This window comes from Lepisma saccharinum, chromosome 4 (assembly GCF_977018435.1).
Source record: "Lepisma saccharinum chromosome 4, izLepSacc3.1, whole genome shotgun sequence".
NCBI classification, from domain to species: Eukaryota; Metazoa; Arthropoda; class Insecta; order Zygentoma; family Lepismatidae; genus Lepisma; species Lepisma saccharinum.
In genome coordinates, this window is record NC_139232.1 from 94,852,129 (window position 1) to 94,872,734 (window position 20,606).

The window sequence follows — 20,606 nt, forward strand, 5'->3', positions numbered from 1 at the left end:
GCATTTCGTTACGTTACATGGGTACCAGCAGTTGAACCATACTCTTCCTCCTACAAAATGGAACGTACCGTGTAACGCAAATTGGGTACGTTACGACTCCCTGATAATAACGAACAATTATTTACAGAGTTTGCGGTGCTTGTTCTTCACCATGGAAACGGACGATGCTAGGCAACTTAAAGAACGTTTATTTTCACCCCGAAAACTACTGTAATAGAATTATGCTAGACTTTTCGAATTTCAAAATACGAGCGTCAGAATTTATTACCGAGGCAAGGTAGGAATTTGAGGAGAATGACAGAAAACAATTATTATCCAATTACGTTTAAAGATTTGAAAATATTACATTTCCAATTTAGTGTCGCTATTGATTTTGTTTATGCAAAACATCAAACTAATTATCTTAAAACTGTTATTACTTACTCAGTGTATTATTAGCAAAATAGGAAATAATATTTTGAATATTTGTACCTTATTAGAGCCCATACAGACATAAAGATACTTTCTAAACTTTTCAAATTAGCGAACTTATAGACTTGTTTGGCTTCATCCAATAAAACATGCAGACATTTTACCCCATCTATAACATAATTACACTCACAACGTGGCCGAAGGTCACGCATGCGAGCGTACAAGACGTGGCCAAAGGCCACGTCGAAAGTACGCGAGTCCAATATATATATAGCCCCAATCCCACCACTCACTCACTGACTCACTGACATAAATGTTCTCCATGAAGGAAGCCCCGGACGCGAAAAACGCCCGATTACGACCCCCCATGAAATCGTCCCAAAAGGCCGAGAAAATTCAAAAATCTCTCAATCGGCCCTTCCTTAAGGGTGAAAATGCCCTTTTCTCACGTCCTTAGCAACCGTTGCCACGGGCATTTCTTTTGCACACATTGTTTCCTTCAATTCTTAATTGTCCAGCTACATTATATTTCTCACAGATCAATAGCACACAGATGAATGAACTCATGGTTTTGAAAAGGTGCCTGAAACAAGTGTGACATCTACATAATAAGGAGTTTCAGCCCAGATACAATTACGTATATACTTGTATACTCAATGCGAAAATACGTATCTACATCGTGCTTGTTTTATCAAAATATTTAGATGCATAATAACAAACAATTATTAACAGCTTTCCGTGCTTGTTGTTGTCCATGGAAACGGACGTTGCTAGGGAACTTAAAGAAAGTTTATTTTCACCCCGAAAACTACTGAAAGTGAATTATGCTAGACTTTTCGAATTTCAAAATATGAGAGTCAGAATTTATTAAAGAGGAGAGGTAGGAATTTGAGGTGAATGATGGAAAACAAATATTTTTCAATTACATTCAAAATGTCAACAGAAGTAAATGTTGCTCTTCCAATTTAGTGTCGCTATTGAATTCATATGTATAAAACATCTAGTTAACTATTTCGAAACGGATATTACTTACTCAATTTATTATTAAGAAAATACACAATAATATTTTGAATATTTGTACAATATTAGAGCCCGTACACACGTAACGTTACGTTCCAAACTTTTCAAATAAGCGAACCACGTCGGCGAGCGTACGAGACGTGGCCAAAGGCCACGTCGAATGTGCGCGAGTCCAATATATATAAAGCCCCAATCCCACCACTGACTCACTGACATAAATGTTCTCCATGAAGGAAGCCCCGGAGGCGAAAAATGTCCGATTACGACCCCCCATGAAATCGTCCCAAAAGGCCGGAAAAATTAAGAAATCGCTCAATTGGCCCTTCTTTAAGGGTGAAAATGCCCTTTTTTCACGTCCTTAGCAACTGTTTCCAAGGCTTTTCTTTTTTGCTCACATTGTTTCCTTCAATTCTTCATTGTCTAGCTACATTATATTTCTCACAGATTACACACAGATGAATGAACTCCTGGTTTTGAAAAGGTACCTCAAACAAGGGCGACATCTACATAAGAAGAAGGTTCAGTCCAGATACAATTACGTATATATTGTTATAGTCAATGCGAAAATATCTACATCGTGCTTCTTTTAACTAAATGTTATAGGTATAATAACAAACAATTCTTTAGAGCTTTCCGTGCTTGATGTTGTCCATGGAAACGGACGTTGCTAGGGAACTTAAAGAAATTTTATTTTCACCTAGAAAACTAGTGTAAGTGAATTATGCTAGACTTTTCGAATTTCAAAACATGAGCATCAGAATTTATTAACAGAAGAGAGCTAGGAATTTGATGGGAATGACGGAAAACAGTTATTATCCAATTACGTTCAAAAATGTGAAAATAACAAAATACGTAAATATTGCATTTTAAATTTAGTCGCTTTTCAGTTCATTTAAGCAAAACATCCAACTACTTATCTTGAAACGGTTATTACTTACTCAGTTCATTATTAAGAAAATAGACAATAATAGTTTGAATATTTGTACCTTATTTGAGCCCATACACATATAAAGTTACTTTCTAAACTTTTCAAACTTATACACATGTTCCCCATCATCCAATACAACATGCAGACATTTTCAAAGTCATTAAGATCTATGAAAAAAACCCATCTATAACACGATTGCGCCCACAACGTGGCCGAAGGTCACACATGCGAGCGTACAAGACGTGGCCAAAGGCCACGTCGAAAGTACGCGAGTATGTATATATATATATATATATATCTCAATGCCAGTGGCATTCTACTACCGTTGTTTTCCTAGCATCGGACCGCATTACTTTGTGTGGCGAATATTATTGCCTTTATATTTCCCTCTGTAAATAACAACGCCCACCAGGGCATTTGTTAGGGAACGCGAGGCCCTGTGCGAACTACCATGCGTCCATTTCGATCTGCAGCCGAGAGATCGGGAGAAGCGTGGCGGGCGGCACTGACGGAGATGCCGACATTTGCGGCCTGAAATGCCCGCTTATTTTTATGGACATATGCAGACATTTATATAAATATTGCAAAACGAGCACTAACCTGTGTTATAAGAGTATGGTTTTAATTTTAGTAGCTTAGTGACTGTATGTGCCGATGATTTTGACACGCACACCTCTTGTGAAACACGGCGTAGAGGTTTGTTTGGAGAACGTTCTAACGCTGCACCAATATCATCGAGTTTTGCTTCGGTTAGAATCCGTCGTTTTTGCTTAGGTGTTTTAAAATTTAACGATACAGTTTCTCGTAATTTAAGGACAAGATATCTAACCGTATCTCTGTGTGGAGTTGAAACGCATGGGAATTTCTGTACAAATTACCTACACACGTCTCGACACGAGTTTGTTTTCACGTAGGTACGTGTCATACATAAAAAAAATCTTTGTTCTAACGTGAATCTTGCGGCTGGCATTCCAATCGTCTCACTGACACGTCACACATACACACTACAATAACACAAACAAGTAACTGCAAGTAACCAAGAATAACACTCTCTTGCACAGTACGAAATTAACACGCTCTTGGTTTACATTGCTCGCCACTATATTTACAACTCTGTCTTCATCTAGTCGCGAAGGAACAAAAAACTCGAGCTCGGAGATTTCGGATTGCAAGGAAGCTCACGAACACTATTGACTTTTAACGGTTTCTTCTACAGCGTAATCTTGATACAGTGTTGCACATTCAAAACCTCCAAACGATCCCCATCGGCACAAAACTCTTTCAAGGATATAAACTTAAGCAGGACGTTACTGGTCAAAACTATGATTAAAATGTTTTATTATCTGTGGCTCTTAACATCGTTTCTAAAGCGTATTTTTTTGTGTATATAAGAGCAGAACTTGGATGAATTACAGAAGAACTTTTGCGTGTTATAACACAGGTTAGTGATCGTTTTGCAATATTTATATAAATGTCTGCATATGTCTATAAAAATAAGCGGGCATTACAGGCCGCAAATGTCGGCATCTCCGTCAGCGCCGCCCGCCACGCTTCTGCCGATCTCTCGGCTGCAGATCGAAATGAACGCACGGTATATCCGCGAGGCCCCTGTATTATGAAAATTGAAAATATCGACATCATCCTTTTTTCGTAAAATTCTACGCTAAAGCAAGCATGGTTATTAGTATTATGTAATTATTATCTATTGCTATACCCACGCGCGTGTTCGTCGTATCCCCTTTTACCACCAATGAAATCTAAAATTTCACACCCTGTAGAGGAAGGCGTCATCAAGGTAAACAACTTTTCTTAATGACTTTTGCTGATTGAGACCTAGTTTCTGCGCCCTAAGCCCTAGAATAAATATCCTTTGTGTTTGCAGCCATGTGCTGCAAATTTATTGTTTAAAACCGACGGTCACTCACCTGAGTCTAGAAGCAGAAGCAGAACTAATCTATCATCCGGTGCAGAAGATGAAATACACTCTTCCTCGCAATTTGTTCCTACATTGCCACCTGGCTCACAGAAGAGTTAAATTTAAGATCACCACTGCCACTGGCACACACGGCTGCGACTAACCACCAAGAACAACGCTAACACTAAACCCCAGGATTTTGCCATTATTTCCGTTTATCCATCGTGGCGGAATTTGAAGCAAGCAAACGATATTTTTTCGAAGTCACCCTTCTGACGTTTTAAAAACGCCCCCCCCCCTTTCCTGATTAAAATTTACGAAATTTGTCTCGTTCCCAAGACATTTCGTTTCCCACATTCGCGATTCTAAACACCCGCACGCACTACTGTCTCAAACAAGAATGACAAGGAAGGTAGAGAATGATTTCATTGACTTGAAACTTGTTGGGACTTGGGCATAGTTGTAGAATCTGGCAAAATCTGCAAATCTGCAAAATCCCTTCTCTGATAGGGTTTGTCAGGAAATAAAAATAAAATATTTCCAGATCTTTATTTCTATTCATCTGCGGGGGAACATGCCGACCCAAGGTCCGTTGACCTGCTCACCGCCTGCCTTGAGAGGTCTGTTTATAAAGCCCCTTTTTGGAAATGGATAGAGCTGTAAAGTTTGACGTCAGAGGGATGAATGGTCGCCGCAGAGAACATAGAACGTGCCTGCTTAAAAAGTGAAACAGAGCCATAGTCTTCCAATCAGCCCAAAGAACATAAAAGTGCGTCTTCTTATCATTGTGGTGCCAATTTGCCTACTTGTTTTAGGAGTTTTTAGTGCCTACAAATCCGCACCCATACTCATTACTTTCTGAAACGAGAGCGTTACGTGCTTTGCACTACTTGATGTACCGAACACTCGGAAGACAGTTTCATATTACCTTGCTGCGGTTGTAAACACGGTGGTTTGAAAAGAGCTCAAGCGGTCCTTCAGGACCTTGATGCCGTCTCTTCTTTTCATGTTTTCTCAAATTGGCCAGATCGTAAATTCCAAACGCAGGGCGGCACACCCTCAAATGTGTTGTTCCTCGCCTTGAAGACTAGACAAATAACCATTTTATGGTGCCTGTCCTCTATCGAGCCATAATATAAGACAGGAAATCGAGGAAAGTTGGATTCACAGATACGTCGCTGTTCCTTGTCGGCGAATTCTGGCTGATGGCTTGACAAGAATGGACACTGTTGTCCGTTACGAGAAATTCAACTTTGTTATGGTGAATTTTTTTCTTTCACATGAATTATGTTTTTCTTCCCTGTCTTACCTCTACCCGAATGCAATCTCGCTTGCACGCACAAGAAATTAATGAATTACTGATTTAGAAGCGCCAGGCCTCTCAAAGCGCAGGCCCTGTGCGGTGGCACGCGTCGCACACCCCTAACGGCGGCCCTGACAAAGGAAGGACAAGACAAATTCTGAAGTATGAAGCAGAGCAGTGTGGTCTGAGTGAGTACTGTCATTTTCTTTAATATTTTTTATTCATTTTCTAGATTTCGCTTGAGTTTGTTGGTTTGATCAGTCGGTCGATAGAAATAAACAACTGCTAGATAGATTACAACTGATTTTCTGCATGTTGTTGTTGGATCGGCTATCTTGTTTGCAGGAATGGCTCAAGATAAAATTTTCAACCGGGGAGAGATGGAATTTTGGCTCCCCCTACTTTCCACATTCCTTCAATATAAATCATAACCATGTTATACGGTTTTAATGACGAAAAATAATAGCCTTATTTTAAAAATACTATAATTCTGTTAAAGAACACGTTTATTGTAGGTATGTGTTTATTTAATACCTACATAATGACATCAAAACAACAATAATAGCTTAGATGATTTTGCAATATACTTATTAAGTTGTTCAGCGGTAGCTTCAATTAATTCTTGTCAACAATAAATCCAACTTTTCTTAAAACAAATAGCCACGCAGCCGGTAGAGGCACATGGTGGTTCGGACCCCTCTTTAAATTGTAGATCGTCTCTGTTTGCTTTTCTGTGCATAAAGTGGACTTTAAAAAAATAAACTCACGCTTAGGATTTGGTTCTAATCAAGGAAGATGCCTCGGTTTGGCGCCCTGAGTACTCGCCCGCCCGAATCCTACTTGTTTGATATATGCAAATGTTGTTATTATTCTTGTTCACATTTATCAGCCGAGCGAAGGGGGAAAGTTTTTACTAAATATTTTGCAAATCGACAATAATATTCAAATATTGTTGATCGGCATTTCTATGTTTATAGTAATTTTGTCAGGTTATCTAATGTTGAATTATCTATACCCAATAACATCTCTCTTTTCGTGATCGACAGAAAATTCGCCGCGGTATTTCAAATTTGTAAAAATTAATATTTTATATGAAATAAAACTCTTCCATAGCCTTATTTTCAGTGAAAGGTGTTCATAACTTCGGTTACTAATACATTTAGCATCATTATGGAAGCAAAAAAGGGAGCAAGTATTTGAGAGGAGTGATAAAACATTTCTTCTGGACGCGATGCTGAAGTGCACACCCATAAAGTCAGACCAGCAGCCGCCACTGAGCCATGTTATGCCATACTGCAAGTGTTTTGTGAAAAAGTTTCGCAGAATTTGTTGTAGCTTCGCTTTACGTCCAGGTAAAGTAATCGATTGATTGGTTTGGTATATTTTACTTCGATTTTATGCCAATCATGGCTAATAGCGAATATAAGGATGAGTGATGAAATTGATGAAGAGACACTCACAAAGAACACCCAGGCCCAGGTCAGGATTCGAACCCAAAACACCTGAGTACAATTGAGACTGGGCCTACAGTTTAAGGTGCGATCCAATCCACTGTGCTATGTACCTTCACTAGAAATCGAATACGGGACCACTTGATTACAAGGCGTCTGCGATAGCAGTTTTTGTGAAGTAGTTCTACGGTACTTATTTTAACAATTATTTAAAAAAAAAAGAATGAAGGTTGAGACTTCACTTACTCATACAAAAGTGTCACAAGAATCGAAAAGGCTTTCTGTGTGTGTGATGTGTGTGTAAGAGAGAGAGAGAGAGAGAGAGTCCTTTTAGATAGTTCAGCTTTATCTCCATTAGTGTCAATATACTTATAACCTCTCTCCTTGAGGGTTTTCAGAGTGGCACAGTATTAACGTGATCTTTATGTAACGATGATATCCTAGATTCGATTTCCAATGTCCAGCAAATTTAGTTTCGAGCACCTTATTAATTTTCTGCTAAACATATTTTTATTCTTTGGCTGACCCATCCCCCCTCCCTCTAAATCTGCCAATGGTACCTAGAGAATTTATTTTCCTGTGACTGGTCAACAACGAACTTTTGTTCTTGACTTTACAAGAAGCGAGATGTTAAACATTAAACACATGAACTGTGTTATGTAATAACGCCACACGTAAAAAAAGTTCGTGAAAACTTCCTGAAGTTGAAGATCAATAATCGTAGAGTTGAACACAATTCCTTTGGCCAATTGGCGTGCTTGTTTCTCAAGGTCGAATCCCATGTGCATTATAGATAGGATGTTGACTATGTATGCAAGTCAATGAGCTTCGACTTTTACAGAATCAATATCTCGAATTTATTCGCCTTGCTAGAAATAAGGAATGCAAGAAATCTTACTTCTTGCTGCTGGGGTTCGAGTAGCAGGACATTTCGTGAACAGGTTCCGGTGAATGGCGTGTCCAGCGGGGTTCATGCCCTAACTTTGCCCAATTTCCTGAAAATATTTTTAAAAAGTGGAGAGACGGTAAAATATAGAACTGACTGTTAAAAAAATACAAGGTATATTCCCACCTTATGGTCATATTCCTCACAAACATTGCTGGATACACCAATGATGATGCATGTTTGTGCAAATTCGAGCGTAAATGAAAATATAAGCATTTTTTAAAAATATTTTTCGTATCCTTGTGCTGGTTAAGTTAACAAAAGTGCCAGAACACAACTTTGCTTGCAGTCTGATACTGGAATAGATTCGTGTTTTTTTGTTCTGTAACTTCATATGCAGCGATTAAGTAATGCAAGAAGAAAAGAGGTTTTTGATTAGCCCGCATCTTAATTACAATTATTGGAGTGTAAAGGGTGGTCTTCTTATAAGCCACACAAAAGTCAACCTCTCTTCCTTGGACTGCATATTTGCAGACTAACGAGGTTCTGGCGTCTGGAGCCACAGCCAGTATAATCCTCTGTAGGGCTTGTGTTGTGTTCTGTCCATGCATCAGTTCCATTCTCATTGTCACGATTTGCAAAAAGTGGAAGGAAATGTACGTAAAATAACCAAATCAATCAATTACTATTATTGGTAAACCAAACCGGCAAGATCTTGGTGGTTAAATTTCCCGCACGAGAGAAATAACCAGATGTGATTGGTAGAAAACGAAACCTGCGCACTCTCTGACGCCTCCCATTGGTTGAGAGCCACGTCACTGTTACTTGGAAGAGTTCCAAGTTATTCCTCGCCATCTTTAAAAGTACAGAAAACTGCATCCATTGTTTTTATCCAGTGGCTGCGATGGCATTCAATCACCGCTACTGATTCATCTATACTTAGCTTAATTTGAAAATTGCACAACTTTGGAAGGTGGGACTGGTCATGAAATACAATCAATGTGCATTTGCATAAGTAGCCGAAATAACTCTGCATGCATGTACGGAGTGTATTAAACCTCAGGTCTAACTTTTCCCATGATTCTGTGATAATGAAAAGATCGATCTGTCACGCCTAGCAGCAAGTCTGTGTGAAAAAAAAGACAGGGAGCAAGAACCTGCAAGGTTCATGTCGATTTAGCTTCCTTGTTTACCAACTTAAGTAAACACGCTGTGATATTGACTCTATAAGTACACAAGGGAATTCATCAGAGAACAGACCAATGTGTTCAACGTTTCACACTCCTCAGACATTGGCGTGGCCAGACATGGCCTTATCGGTTCAACTCGTACTGCTCCATAATGAAAGTTTTACATAAACGGAAGCAGCCATTTTTATAGACTTGAAAGTTTTACACAAACGGAAGCAGCCATTTTTATAGACTTGAAAGTTTTACACAAACGGAAGCAGCCATTTTTATAGACTCGAAAGTTTTACACAAACGGAAGCAGCCATTTTTATAGACTTGAAAGTTTTACACAAACGGAAGCAGCCATTTTTATAGACTTTGGTGTGCTGAATTCGGCAATGACATTGGCTGATTAGCTTTTGTGCAATATATGTAACTATACCCTGTCCCAATTATCTCTGGAGCAAGGCGGCGCATACCGTCAGAGAAGGCTGGTAACTGCAGTCACTCCCCTCTACGCAATCCCATTCCCTCTCACGTGTTCATTGGTGGGGCCGTCTCGCGTCACTACTTGCGCAGAGACTTGCTTTCGTTCGCCTGCTCAAGACATAAATGGGACAGGGAGCTGTGCCTCCAGGATTAATCATCTAGGGGTGCTGAGGGGGTGCGGAATAAAATATAAGGGGTGCGATGTTGAAAGTAAAGAAAACGTGAAACTTGTATTACTCAGTTCAGTAACAAATAACAGTCAACATTTTATGGGCTTCTATGCCGATGAAACTGAAAACTACTATACTCTGTCCCCGGAATCTCTAGAGCGAGCGTCTCTGAGCAAGTAGTGACTCTGGAGCAGTGTTTCTCAACCGACGGGTCGCGAGAGGTTTGCGACTTGCAGCCAGAGCTGGCAACCACCTGCATAGATGGTCTTTCGTTCGGGTTTCCACTGCGATAACAGACAATTCTTTCTCGCCAGTTCTGATGTGAAATCAAAGCCGCTGAGAGGGAACTGTCACCTGTGCAGCCTCTAAATTTGAATTACAACCGAGGGGTCATTCTCGAGTTGGAGCCGGAAGGGTGAAGCAACCTGCAGCCCGAGATGGCAACTACATGGAAACATGCGTTGCTTCCCGACTCCATACTTGGAGGTTGACGGAAGGGCACCTACGGTCAATTTAGTTTGAGCAGCAATTTTTATTAACGAAGTTATTGAAGTGGAAATATTGTGATTAATTTGATTTTTTTGGTGTCCGAAATGGAACAGCCAATGGAATTCACAGTGACGTATACTGGGTTAGAAACCTGGTCTATCTCACCATATCATAGTGTTTAAATTTGGAGAAAAAAATTGCTGGAAGGGAGGGGGGTTCTTTTAGTTCATTTCGGAAGGGCTGGAAGTTATGTGATAATGTGATTCCCCTTCTGGGAAATTTACATGCCGGGAACATTCGGTTTTCAACATTGACAAAGCTTGTTGAGGAAGTTCAGAGGGTAATTTCCCCGCCATATACAACCCTTTTCCCTCTCATGGATCAGTTTGATTCCACAATCCCCGTTCCAGGGGAAATTACATGCTGGAACAAATTGGTTTGCAACATTGATCAGGATCCTTGAGGTAGCTCTATCATGTTTAAACCACGCGGCCCCTGGCTTTGCCCATCATACCCCCTGTAGCTGCCTCGCCTCGCGAATTCAAAGAAAGCACGCAAGGTTTCCAACTCCTAAGAAATCAGGTTCATCTTCTTGTTGAAATGAACAATTTTATGCACATTTTCTCATAGATATTTTTGTCTGTATGTTGGTCACTAAGTCTCGGCTTCACATATAGCCTATATAGCCCTGAATATGTGCCACTGGGAATTCAGCACACACATCGCGATTAAAATTACCACCTGAGCGCTAGTGTCGCTTCCAATATGCCCGCTCTAAGTAGGATAAATCTCTGTTTACATTCAGCAGTAGTACAAATAGCAGCGTGTTGTCATGACTGGTATGGTAGAAAACGTTTAAATTACGCATTATTTTTAAATATTGCGAATGCGATGTGAATTCCAGGTACTCTATCAAACGTGAAGCTGTACTGAGAACGAAGCATTTAATTATGATAGGCAAAAATAACACGGAAAATGCAGACGAAACTATGTATACACACTGGTTGTCCAAAGCAGTGCTGTATCATCTGCACGTCATGTTGTAACTGGGGTTCTCGGAAATTATTTGAAAATAAAGGAATTGAAATTGACCTGTACTTGAAGAGTTGGGACAGGAGAAAATTGCGAACATATCGTTGCAGTTCTTTCTCGAGAGAGAAATGCTGGTTTAATAATAATATTCACGATTTCATGACCAGGCTATACTCACTGGAAAAGGACATCTTACTGAATGAAACAGTAACATTAGCATGTCCACTTTTTTTTCTGGTTACATTTGACATTAATTCATTCTCAAACTATTTTCATCTTCCCTCTTAATCGACTTGCACCTGTTCCAAATTTCACACATACGTAATACCGGTAATACATGGACGCATTGGGTAAGACGCTTAATGATTTTTCGAAAAAAAAAAAAGCTTTATTTATAATGTACAATTTAAAACTTTACTTTCATGGTAATATATATTTATCTCTCGAAAAATAAAGTAAGCAGACTCGTGCATTCTTTGTAATTTCCTTGCCCATACCAATCTTCTGTCAATTACGTTTTCCCTGATTTCTTAACAAATTTCATTTTGTTGATTCCACGGGGTGGAAACACATGACAACTTTTAATTTGTTGTGACCCATAAAACGATTTAGAGCCAAAAAAACCTGAACAGTAGACCTTACTCTCTCTCGCATATTCCCCATGCTTTAAATGACTTCAACACAACGTATCCTACTTAGAGTACTTCCTGAAAATCCCAACAGATGGCATATCGGTTAATTTTAGTCTTGAGAAAGGGGTGCAGCAGAAAATGAAGAAGTACGTCAGCGTCCTTCACTCACTCCTGCGCCCTCTGTATGTAACAGAAGCCGCCCAAGAATGATGTATCATAAGCCCTATAAATAGGGACCTTTTTTTGGAGTAGACAAAACCAAGGGTATCCGGAAGAGATGGCACCCACCCCTCTTCTAGTAGAAGTAGAAGTAAATAACAATAGCCTAGTTGTAGTTCTTGTATATTTATCACAACCTGTAAACCATTTTTATTTAAAAGCAATGTTGCATAAGTATACCTTAGAGTTTCAGAATTTTCACAAAAATTTAATCGTCTAAAAATTTTGTCACTCTAAAAATAAAGTTCGAGATCTGAAAATTATTGGTGATTTTTTATAAAAATGGCTGGAAGGGTATATATTCTCTGAGGATTGGAAATGTTCTTATCCATGTGGGAACAAATTTATAAATGTAGAGCCTAGGATGGAATATCTTGAGCAGGGGGGGGGGGGTACCTACCAACTCACCACAACAACTCAATTCAAACACTGGTTATGCCATCAAAGACACATATATGCATGCAATGTAGGACAGATAAATTTTAAAATGTTGAAATTTATAATGTTTTAAAATTTGCCTACATACAATTATGTAGTTAAGTAGGCTACAAATTAAAATTAAAACATTGTGTTCTTATTTTCAGGCCTATGCAGTACAGAATATTCTCTTGTATTATGATACAGATGACCAATGGCCTTCTGTTTATAAAAGCAATAAGGTGAGTGGAATTTACACTTTAATGTATCATGTTATATATACGGTACTTATATTTTCTTATGTAGCTCATGACAAGGATTAGGAAGTAGAGCAGCCTACGGCTGAACCTCAGCCGTTAAATAAAGAAATTGTTATTATTATTATAATTATAAAAATGTTAATTTCAGCTGCAATGAATAAAGAAGAGTTCTAACTATCGTGCACTAGCTTTGTAACCAGTCGGTAGGGCACAATGACCCCAAAAGGTATCTCAGGGTTTCTGCGTGTATAGAAAACAGATGTGAGAACCAAAATTAAAACCTGAAGCACTGTTTATTAGTGAACATAAAAAAATGTACATTTATTCCAAAAACCGTGAATACACTGGGCTTATAGAAAATATTGATACAATTTGTAATCAGTAATACCCCCAGGCAAGGCATTGACCCAGTCACAAAGTTATTACAATAAATTTTAGAATTTTATTTACATTACATTTGCACAGGTGGTTGCATACAATTTTATCACACTTAGACATATGAAAAGATGTGCATTTATCTCTGTTTATTTACCATATCAGTTGATGCTACTTGACTCCAAATAGCTACAGATAGAAAAAACTTTATCTCAATTAGGAACCTTTAGCTTCAATTTCTTATGCCAACCTCCATGGTTGTGTCATCCTTATCTGTGGTTGAGTGGTTAGCACAACTTGACCTTAGTTCCCCAGGTGCAAACCTCCGATAAGCCCCGGACCAGGTTCCCTTGCACCCATCTGTTCCAATCCATTAGGAGACAAACTCCGTGGTGGAGTGGTTAGCACAGCATGGTACGATGCATGGGGTCCCAGGTTCAAATCCTGGCATGGGTGTTCTTTGTGAATGTCCCTTCATCAGTTTCATCACTCATCATCTTTAGCCAAATGCCCCGACATCAGTAATACACCATTGACACATTGACAAGATCTATTTCAGAAAACATCAAGTTTGCTGGTTGTACCAACGTGAAGTAATGGTGTCCACAAGGCAATTGCTTCTTTCTAGGAACTGCAGATTTCACATGATCAGTGGCATATTCTCCTATGTTATCTGGTTTACCACTGGTAAACCAACTTTCTTCATTTACATAGAAATTGCAGGAAAATTTGAAGTTGTCGGACATCTCTCGTTGTTTTACTTGCATGTCTGCATTGGTGTTTTATTTCTATGATATCTAATATATCTATCTAATGTATGTATACAATGTACACAATAAATAAGAATAGCTGCGGTAAACCAGGTCAAATTTTCTGAATACACTACTGCACATGATACCAACAGATCCCCCTATGGGAGATTACACACTGAAATGACAAGCGAAACACATGTTATGGTCAAGTTTTTTTTTTTTTACTTTCAAACTAGCTACTAAAGATGTCATCTCTTTTAATCCTTATTATGTATATCAACTTTCAGTGCAGAAGAATAGGTTCAGTTTGCCATGCGGCAAGATGATCATGCAGAAACCTATTGCAAGTATCATCTTGTAGCATGGTATCCTTAGCTGAAAACTCTAGTCGGCCTTCTTTGGCAATAGCAACCTTTAGTAACATTCAGTAAATGAATTAGGGTATATGAATAATGATCTGACAGACAGAACACTGGTGCCTGCCCAGTACAAAAAAAATGCTTGAGAAAACTTAAGATGCTATTGAATGTATCAGTTTGCGGCTCTGCAGCAGAAAATATCAGACGCGTTTGATCTTAAAGCTGCAAGCTAGCATGGTCCTTCTGAGCCGATTTACTACTGAATACATCTGTGCAAGGGTGTCTTCTAGGGGGCAGAGGGGACACTTATCCTCCCTGATATATATGGAACAGTTTCATGTAATACGAATGGTGAAATTGTATAGATATTTTATTACAAATAATATTGTTTTCTGTGATTTACAGGCTGTAAGTTACAGCAATAAAACTGCCATGTCGAACATTAATGAGAATGTTTTCACCAGAGATGTTTATGGAAAGGAAACAAGCCGAATTCAGTTTCTATTTAAATAAGATAAGATAAGATTTATTTCATCCATGAATCACTTAATTGCATATACATGCAGTGATATCGGACATGTCAGTTTGTTTAAAATATCATAAACTATGCAGTATAATAAAACAGTTAAATACTCCCTCTGTCCCATAATTATAGTCCGGTATGCCAAAATGGTAGTACAGGAATTGCAGACGAAGAGGCAGATGGAAAGCACATGGATGAGGAGAAGCACAGTACATCAGTCTTCAAGATTGTGAAGAGGAACAACGTGACCTTATCACAACGAGCAAGAAATACCGCCCAGACGATTACCAAAAGGAGGCGTTGGGTTGCAACACACCGGTGTGGCACTGTATGGCAACCGGTCTACCAAGGCACGCTGCAAATCGTTAGTAGAGCACTCCTTCAGTGAGTATGTGTGAGAAGAACAGCCATGAAAACACAACCCATGATAGGAAGCGACAGGGGTAGCAAGAACCTCACGGACAGTAAACGACAAGCAGTGTACGATTTTTTCTTTGAAAACAGTACGGCTGGGGTAGTGAAGAATGGTCACCAAACCATTAACTGTTACCAAAGATGTTTACCGGGACATGCTCATCAACAAGTTAATCCCAGCAATAGATGCACAATGGCCTCGTGGACTGCGCGCAGGGAGAATCCAGGTGTCCGTTCAGCAGGACAATGCGCGTCCGCATATCGTTCCCAATGACTGTGCCTGGATGGATGCTGCAGCGACCAGTGGAATCACTTTGGATCTCCTATGCCAACCGCCAAACAGTCCGAACATGAATGTTTTAGATCTGGGGTACTTCCGGGCAATTCAGTTTCTCCAGCATCAGGCAGCTCCACAAACTATTGATGAGTTGATCGCCGCAGTTGAAAAATCTTTCTATGATCTGACACGCGACAAGCTCAACAACATATTTTTCACTTTGCAGTCCTGTCTCATTGAAATTATGCGCCTCCAAAGGTGGGGACAACTACAGGATTCCCCATATGCAAAAAGCACACTTGAACCGACGAAACGTCCTGCCACCTCGCTTGGAGTGTCCTCGAAACATTTACGACGAGGCTAGAGCAGCACTGCAGCACTAGATCTAGCTCGTTGAGGGGATGACAACCTTCCTGGACCAACAATATCTTTCGTTTTGATGTTTTATTTTGTCGAACTTCTTGGTCACTTTTTATTGATCCTGGATTGATTACTTTTTATTTAGTTTCTTTTGGATACTTGATTGGCCAATTTGTACTGATCCTTGAGTTATACAGTTCTATGACTCATTCCCATGTTTCATTTTCTTCTTCTGTATACACCAATGTCACAGTTTGAATATCGGACAATTATTATGGGACAACAAACAAAGGTGTACCGAACAATAATTATGGGACAGAGGGAGTACAATTTATGGTAACAGTCAGTGGCGGCTCGTGGTGAACCAAAGTGGAGGGGCGACAGCTTACAAATTTCCTCTACTTCTAATGTGAGTTTAACTGATTAATTTCGTATATAACAGCCAACATGATAAGAAATTGATATATTCGTCTTTACCGAATATCATGCTTTGCACGTTTGCACATATTATGATAAATTAATAATTATTTAACAGTAATGCGAAGATTACGAAAGATGGAAAAAGAAATAGAGTTCTAACAGATTTAGTTGTTTGTTTTTTAACTTAACAGAGGGGAAAATTGATAAGCACAACGACGAATATTTACGTGCATTGAACGTGAAAATTTCTAGTAAAAATGTTACACAAAAAACGTTTCCTGTCCAACATGACTAATTGATATATGAAATAGGGCAGCAAAGTAAATATCTCACTGGAAAGGTGATATCTGCGTTACCAGAAGCTCAAGCTCTACAGTAAAAACTTCAAACTTACCAGAAATCTTCTTCAGACATGCTTGTTCTAGATTCAAATTTGGTCTAGGCCTAGGTTTTTTATGTTTATTTTATTCATCTAGACTTCTGGGAGAAAAACTTCGCACCAACAAGTTCTCCACATAGCTCAACGCACAACTACAGCACACTACCGAAAAAGCTTCACTTTTCCATGGAAAACGAAGAAACAACAAGCAAAGAGAATCGAGTATTCTCTTTGCAACAAGTGTCAATGCTATCGTCTTCCCATGCAGTCATTTTATTGCCTCGGGGTTGCCAGACAATTTTGCCAAATTTTCAGAAATTCGTAGTACACAGGTTTCTGTAGCGGCTTTTGGTGAGTTTAGATGACTAGTTTCTAATTTATTTAACAGCCGGCTTGAAAAGAAATTGCGAAACTTTGTCACACTATCAGGGTTTTTTCAAAACGTGCTAATCAAAACATGTAATTAAATCTAATTTTGTGAGTAACACGAAGCTGTAGCCGACTTCCGTGGCTAGCATACAGCATTGCAAAGCCATGGTTCCTGGGTTCGAATCCCGGCCTGGACATGGGTGTTCTTTGTGAGTGCCCTTCCATCATTTAATTATCGTCGTGATTACCGAAAAGTAGCAGAAAGCGACGGTATATAACAAATATCAAGCACCTGTCTGTACTTTTTTCAGTTACCGATATTTTCTTTCCTCATTGGAAATTGCATTATTTATTGCTCTATGGAATACAGAATGATTTCTTTCGACGGTTGGTAATTTTCCTTCTTGTGTTAACTTCATTGCTTCTGGCAACTCTTCATTGTTTACCGTTCTCCGGAGAGAGGGCCAGTTTCGCCTAGGGGGTTGGTTTCGGACGACAAACCCTCCGTCCTCCCAGCCCATTCCCAGCCACAGATCCCGCGCTTGTTATTCCGCCAGTTCCCTCGCCTCTTACCCCTCGCGGCAGCGCCTGAAAATGCTCTACGTCTCGTAAGGTGGGAGGACGCCGCCCCGCCAGATTTCTCTCGAAGTTCCGTATTCCCCCGCACGGTGGCCTGCAAACTTCGCAATTGTCGCGGAAGAATGAATACAGAACCGACTAACCAACGATCTATAAGCAACGGAATATTTGTAATTCAGACAATGTAAAAGATATAAATGTTAAAGTAATGTTTGTTCACTTGTGATTACACACGGCAGTGCGGCGTCCGTATCGTCCTTATGAGCGGCCGCCCCTGGTAACAGTAAAATATAGTAAAAGTATAATACAATAATACGATGGCAATACAATACATGGTAACTGTGGCATATAATAAAATATCATTGAGTACAACATAATGCAATGATACACTGCAATGTAAATGTTACCTTATACCAGTAACCACACCATGTTTGGAGCATCTGATACACATTGAGATGCCTCCATATCATTATAGTATAATGTGGTTTATGTTTTATGATACCTATTTTATTTTTAATGGTTGATTGATTTGCTTCGTCCTTGAATCCCATTGTTTTCATTTACATGCAGTGATGTTGATCATGCCAATTTGTATTTACAGTATCTTAAACCTTGCAATATAATAGTACAATGAAATACAGAATATGTACACATGAAATATAGTAAAATACAGTGATGTATAGGTTGTTATGAAATACTGTAATGGAAAAGTTATCAGTTTCCGTTTAAAATACCATGAGCATTACAATAATAATATACTGTCAATACAGTGCATGATTTCAGTAGAATATAATTAAATATCATGGAGTATAACAATGAAATACAATATATGTATACAGTGAAAAGTAAAAAATGAAAGAAAAGAAATAAAGTATACAAGAGAATAAAAAGATAGAAGGAAATTTTATTATTGCATGCTTAGATATTCATCAATTGAGTAAAAGCAATGTTCCAGTATTTGTATAGTTTTCTCTTAAAAGCTTTGCAGGTTTCAATTGTTTTTATGTGGTTTGGTAGGTTGTTATACAAGAGAATTCCTGTGTACCTAGGTCCTTTTTCACATAAAATTGTATTGTGTACAGGTATTAGTAAATTAGTTTTATTTCTTGTGTTGTAATTGTGTATTTCATGGTGGCACGTAAATAATTCATGGAAGTTCGCTTTTACATAGCAGAGCAGGTGAAAAATATACAAGAATGGGAGTGGCAGAACACCTAGATCCTTGAACAGCTTCCTACATGGTTCCCTTGGTCTTGCCCCCATCATGATTCGTACAACCTTCTTTTGTAAGATAAAAATCTACCTACTCTTGTATGCATTACCCCAGAATATAATTCCGTATGTTACCAAGGATTGAAATAAGCTAAAATAAATTATTTTCATTGTCTCCAAATTTGTGGTAGCCTTTATTACTTTGACAGCATAGATTATTTTGCTCAGTTTGCCTGCCAGATAGTTGATTTGTGATTCCCAATTCAGATTTTCATTGATCCACAGCCCTAAAAATTTAACAGATTTCTCATAGTTAATCACATTGTTTTGTATTTTGATGGAAGGGTTACCTTGTGGTTTCCTTCTTGCGTGGTGAAAATTTGCTGCTATAGTTTTATATTAACATTCAGTTTTAGTTTGTTTGTTGAAAACAACTTACTGAGATCCTCTATTGTGTGACTAATGTTGGAAAGAAGTTCACTGAGCCAGTCATCACCACGCTTGTATCATCAGGGTATAAGACAGATCTCGCCAAGCTTAGGTTTATTGGTAAGTCATTTATGTATAACACGAACAGTATTGGACACAGTATAGATCCCTGGGGAACTCCACATGTTATTTTACATTGTTATGAGACACATGTTTTTGTGCACCTTCTTTTTTTCATCTACCTGCCTGATTTCTACGACTTGGGTGTGGTTTTGTAAGTACGATTGAAACCAATCATTTGCTTTGCCTCTTATTCCATACTGATTTAGCTTCTTTAGTAGCAGACTATGAGGTACTAAGTCAAAATCTTTTGTCAAATCAAGAAACAGCCCTATACATTGGTCCTTATTGTCTAACAGATCCCTCACGTATTCTAGGTATTCAAATAGAGCTGATACCGTTGATTTCCCTCTACAAAATCCGTGTTGAGAAGTGTTGATGATATTGTTTTTGTTCAAAAATAGTGTGATTTGATTATACATGACAGTTTCAAGAATTTTTGAAAACGGTGAAAGTAATGAAACTGGTCTGTAATTTTCCATGCTTTGTTTATCACCCTTCTTATATATGGGTTTTATCTTGGCTTCTTTCATTTTATTTGGAAATAACCCTGTTGAGAGTGACAGATTTGCTATGTGACACAGTGGTTGGGTAATGTACGAGGGGCGATCAGGTTGCTCTGACCCTAACATAGAAAGAGCGGCAATAGGGTTTCAATTTTTTTTTACTTTTCAACATACTCCCCTGCAACTCCAATGAACTTTTCCCATCGGTGCTCCAACGCCAGGATACCTTGCAAAAAAAATTCTTCTGACTGGTTCTCCAACCATGAGTCCACAGCCCTTATCACCTGAGAATCATCAGAAAATTTTTGCCCACAAATGTCATTCTTGAAATGTTTGAACAAATGGAAATCACTGGAGGTCAAGTCTGGGGAATAGGGTGGGTGGGGCAACAATTCGAACGATGCATCTGCGATAGCGGCCCTCGCAATGCGTGAGGTGTGGACAGGAGCATTGTCCTGGTGAAGGAGCACACCACGGGCCAACATCCCACGCCTCTCTTTCTTGATGGAATTTCTTGATTAGGTCACTGTAGTATGTGCCAGTGATGGTTTGGCCTCTTTGTAGATAGTCCACAAGAAGGACACCCTTGCAGTCCCAGAAAATTGAAGCCATCACCTTCTTGGCTGACGTTTGCATTTTGAACTTCTTCGTTGGTGGAGAATGTGGTTATTTCCACTCCATACTTTGTGATTTTTGTTTCTGGGTCGAAGGATGGACCCATGTTTCATCCATAGTTACAAA

At 39.0% G+C, this 20,606-nt stretch overlaps 1 protein-coding gene across 1 annotated transcript in view; it reads left to right on the plus strand.

The window, feature by feature from the left end:
* The window catches only part of LOC145986645 (transmembrane protein 145-like), a 137,734-nt gene that overhangs the window by 64,260 nt on the left and 52,868 nt on the right, over positions 1–20,606 (plus strand). The window contains exon 3 of the mRNA XM_083120913.1: positions 12,699–12,773. Coding sequence (XP_082977039.1) covers positions 12,699–12,773 — 75 coding nt within the window. The remainder of the gene's footprint in view (positions 1–12,698; positions 12,774–20,606) is intronic.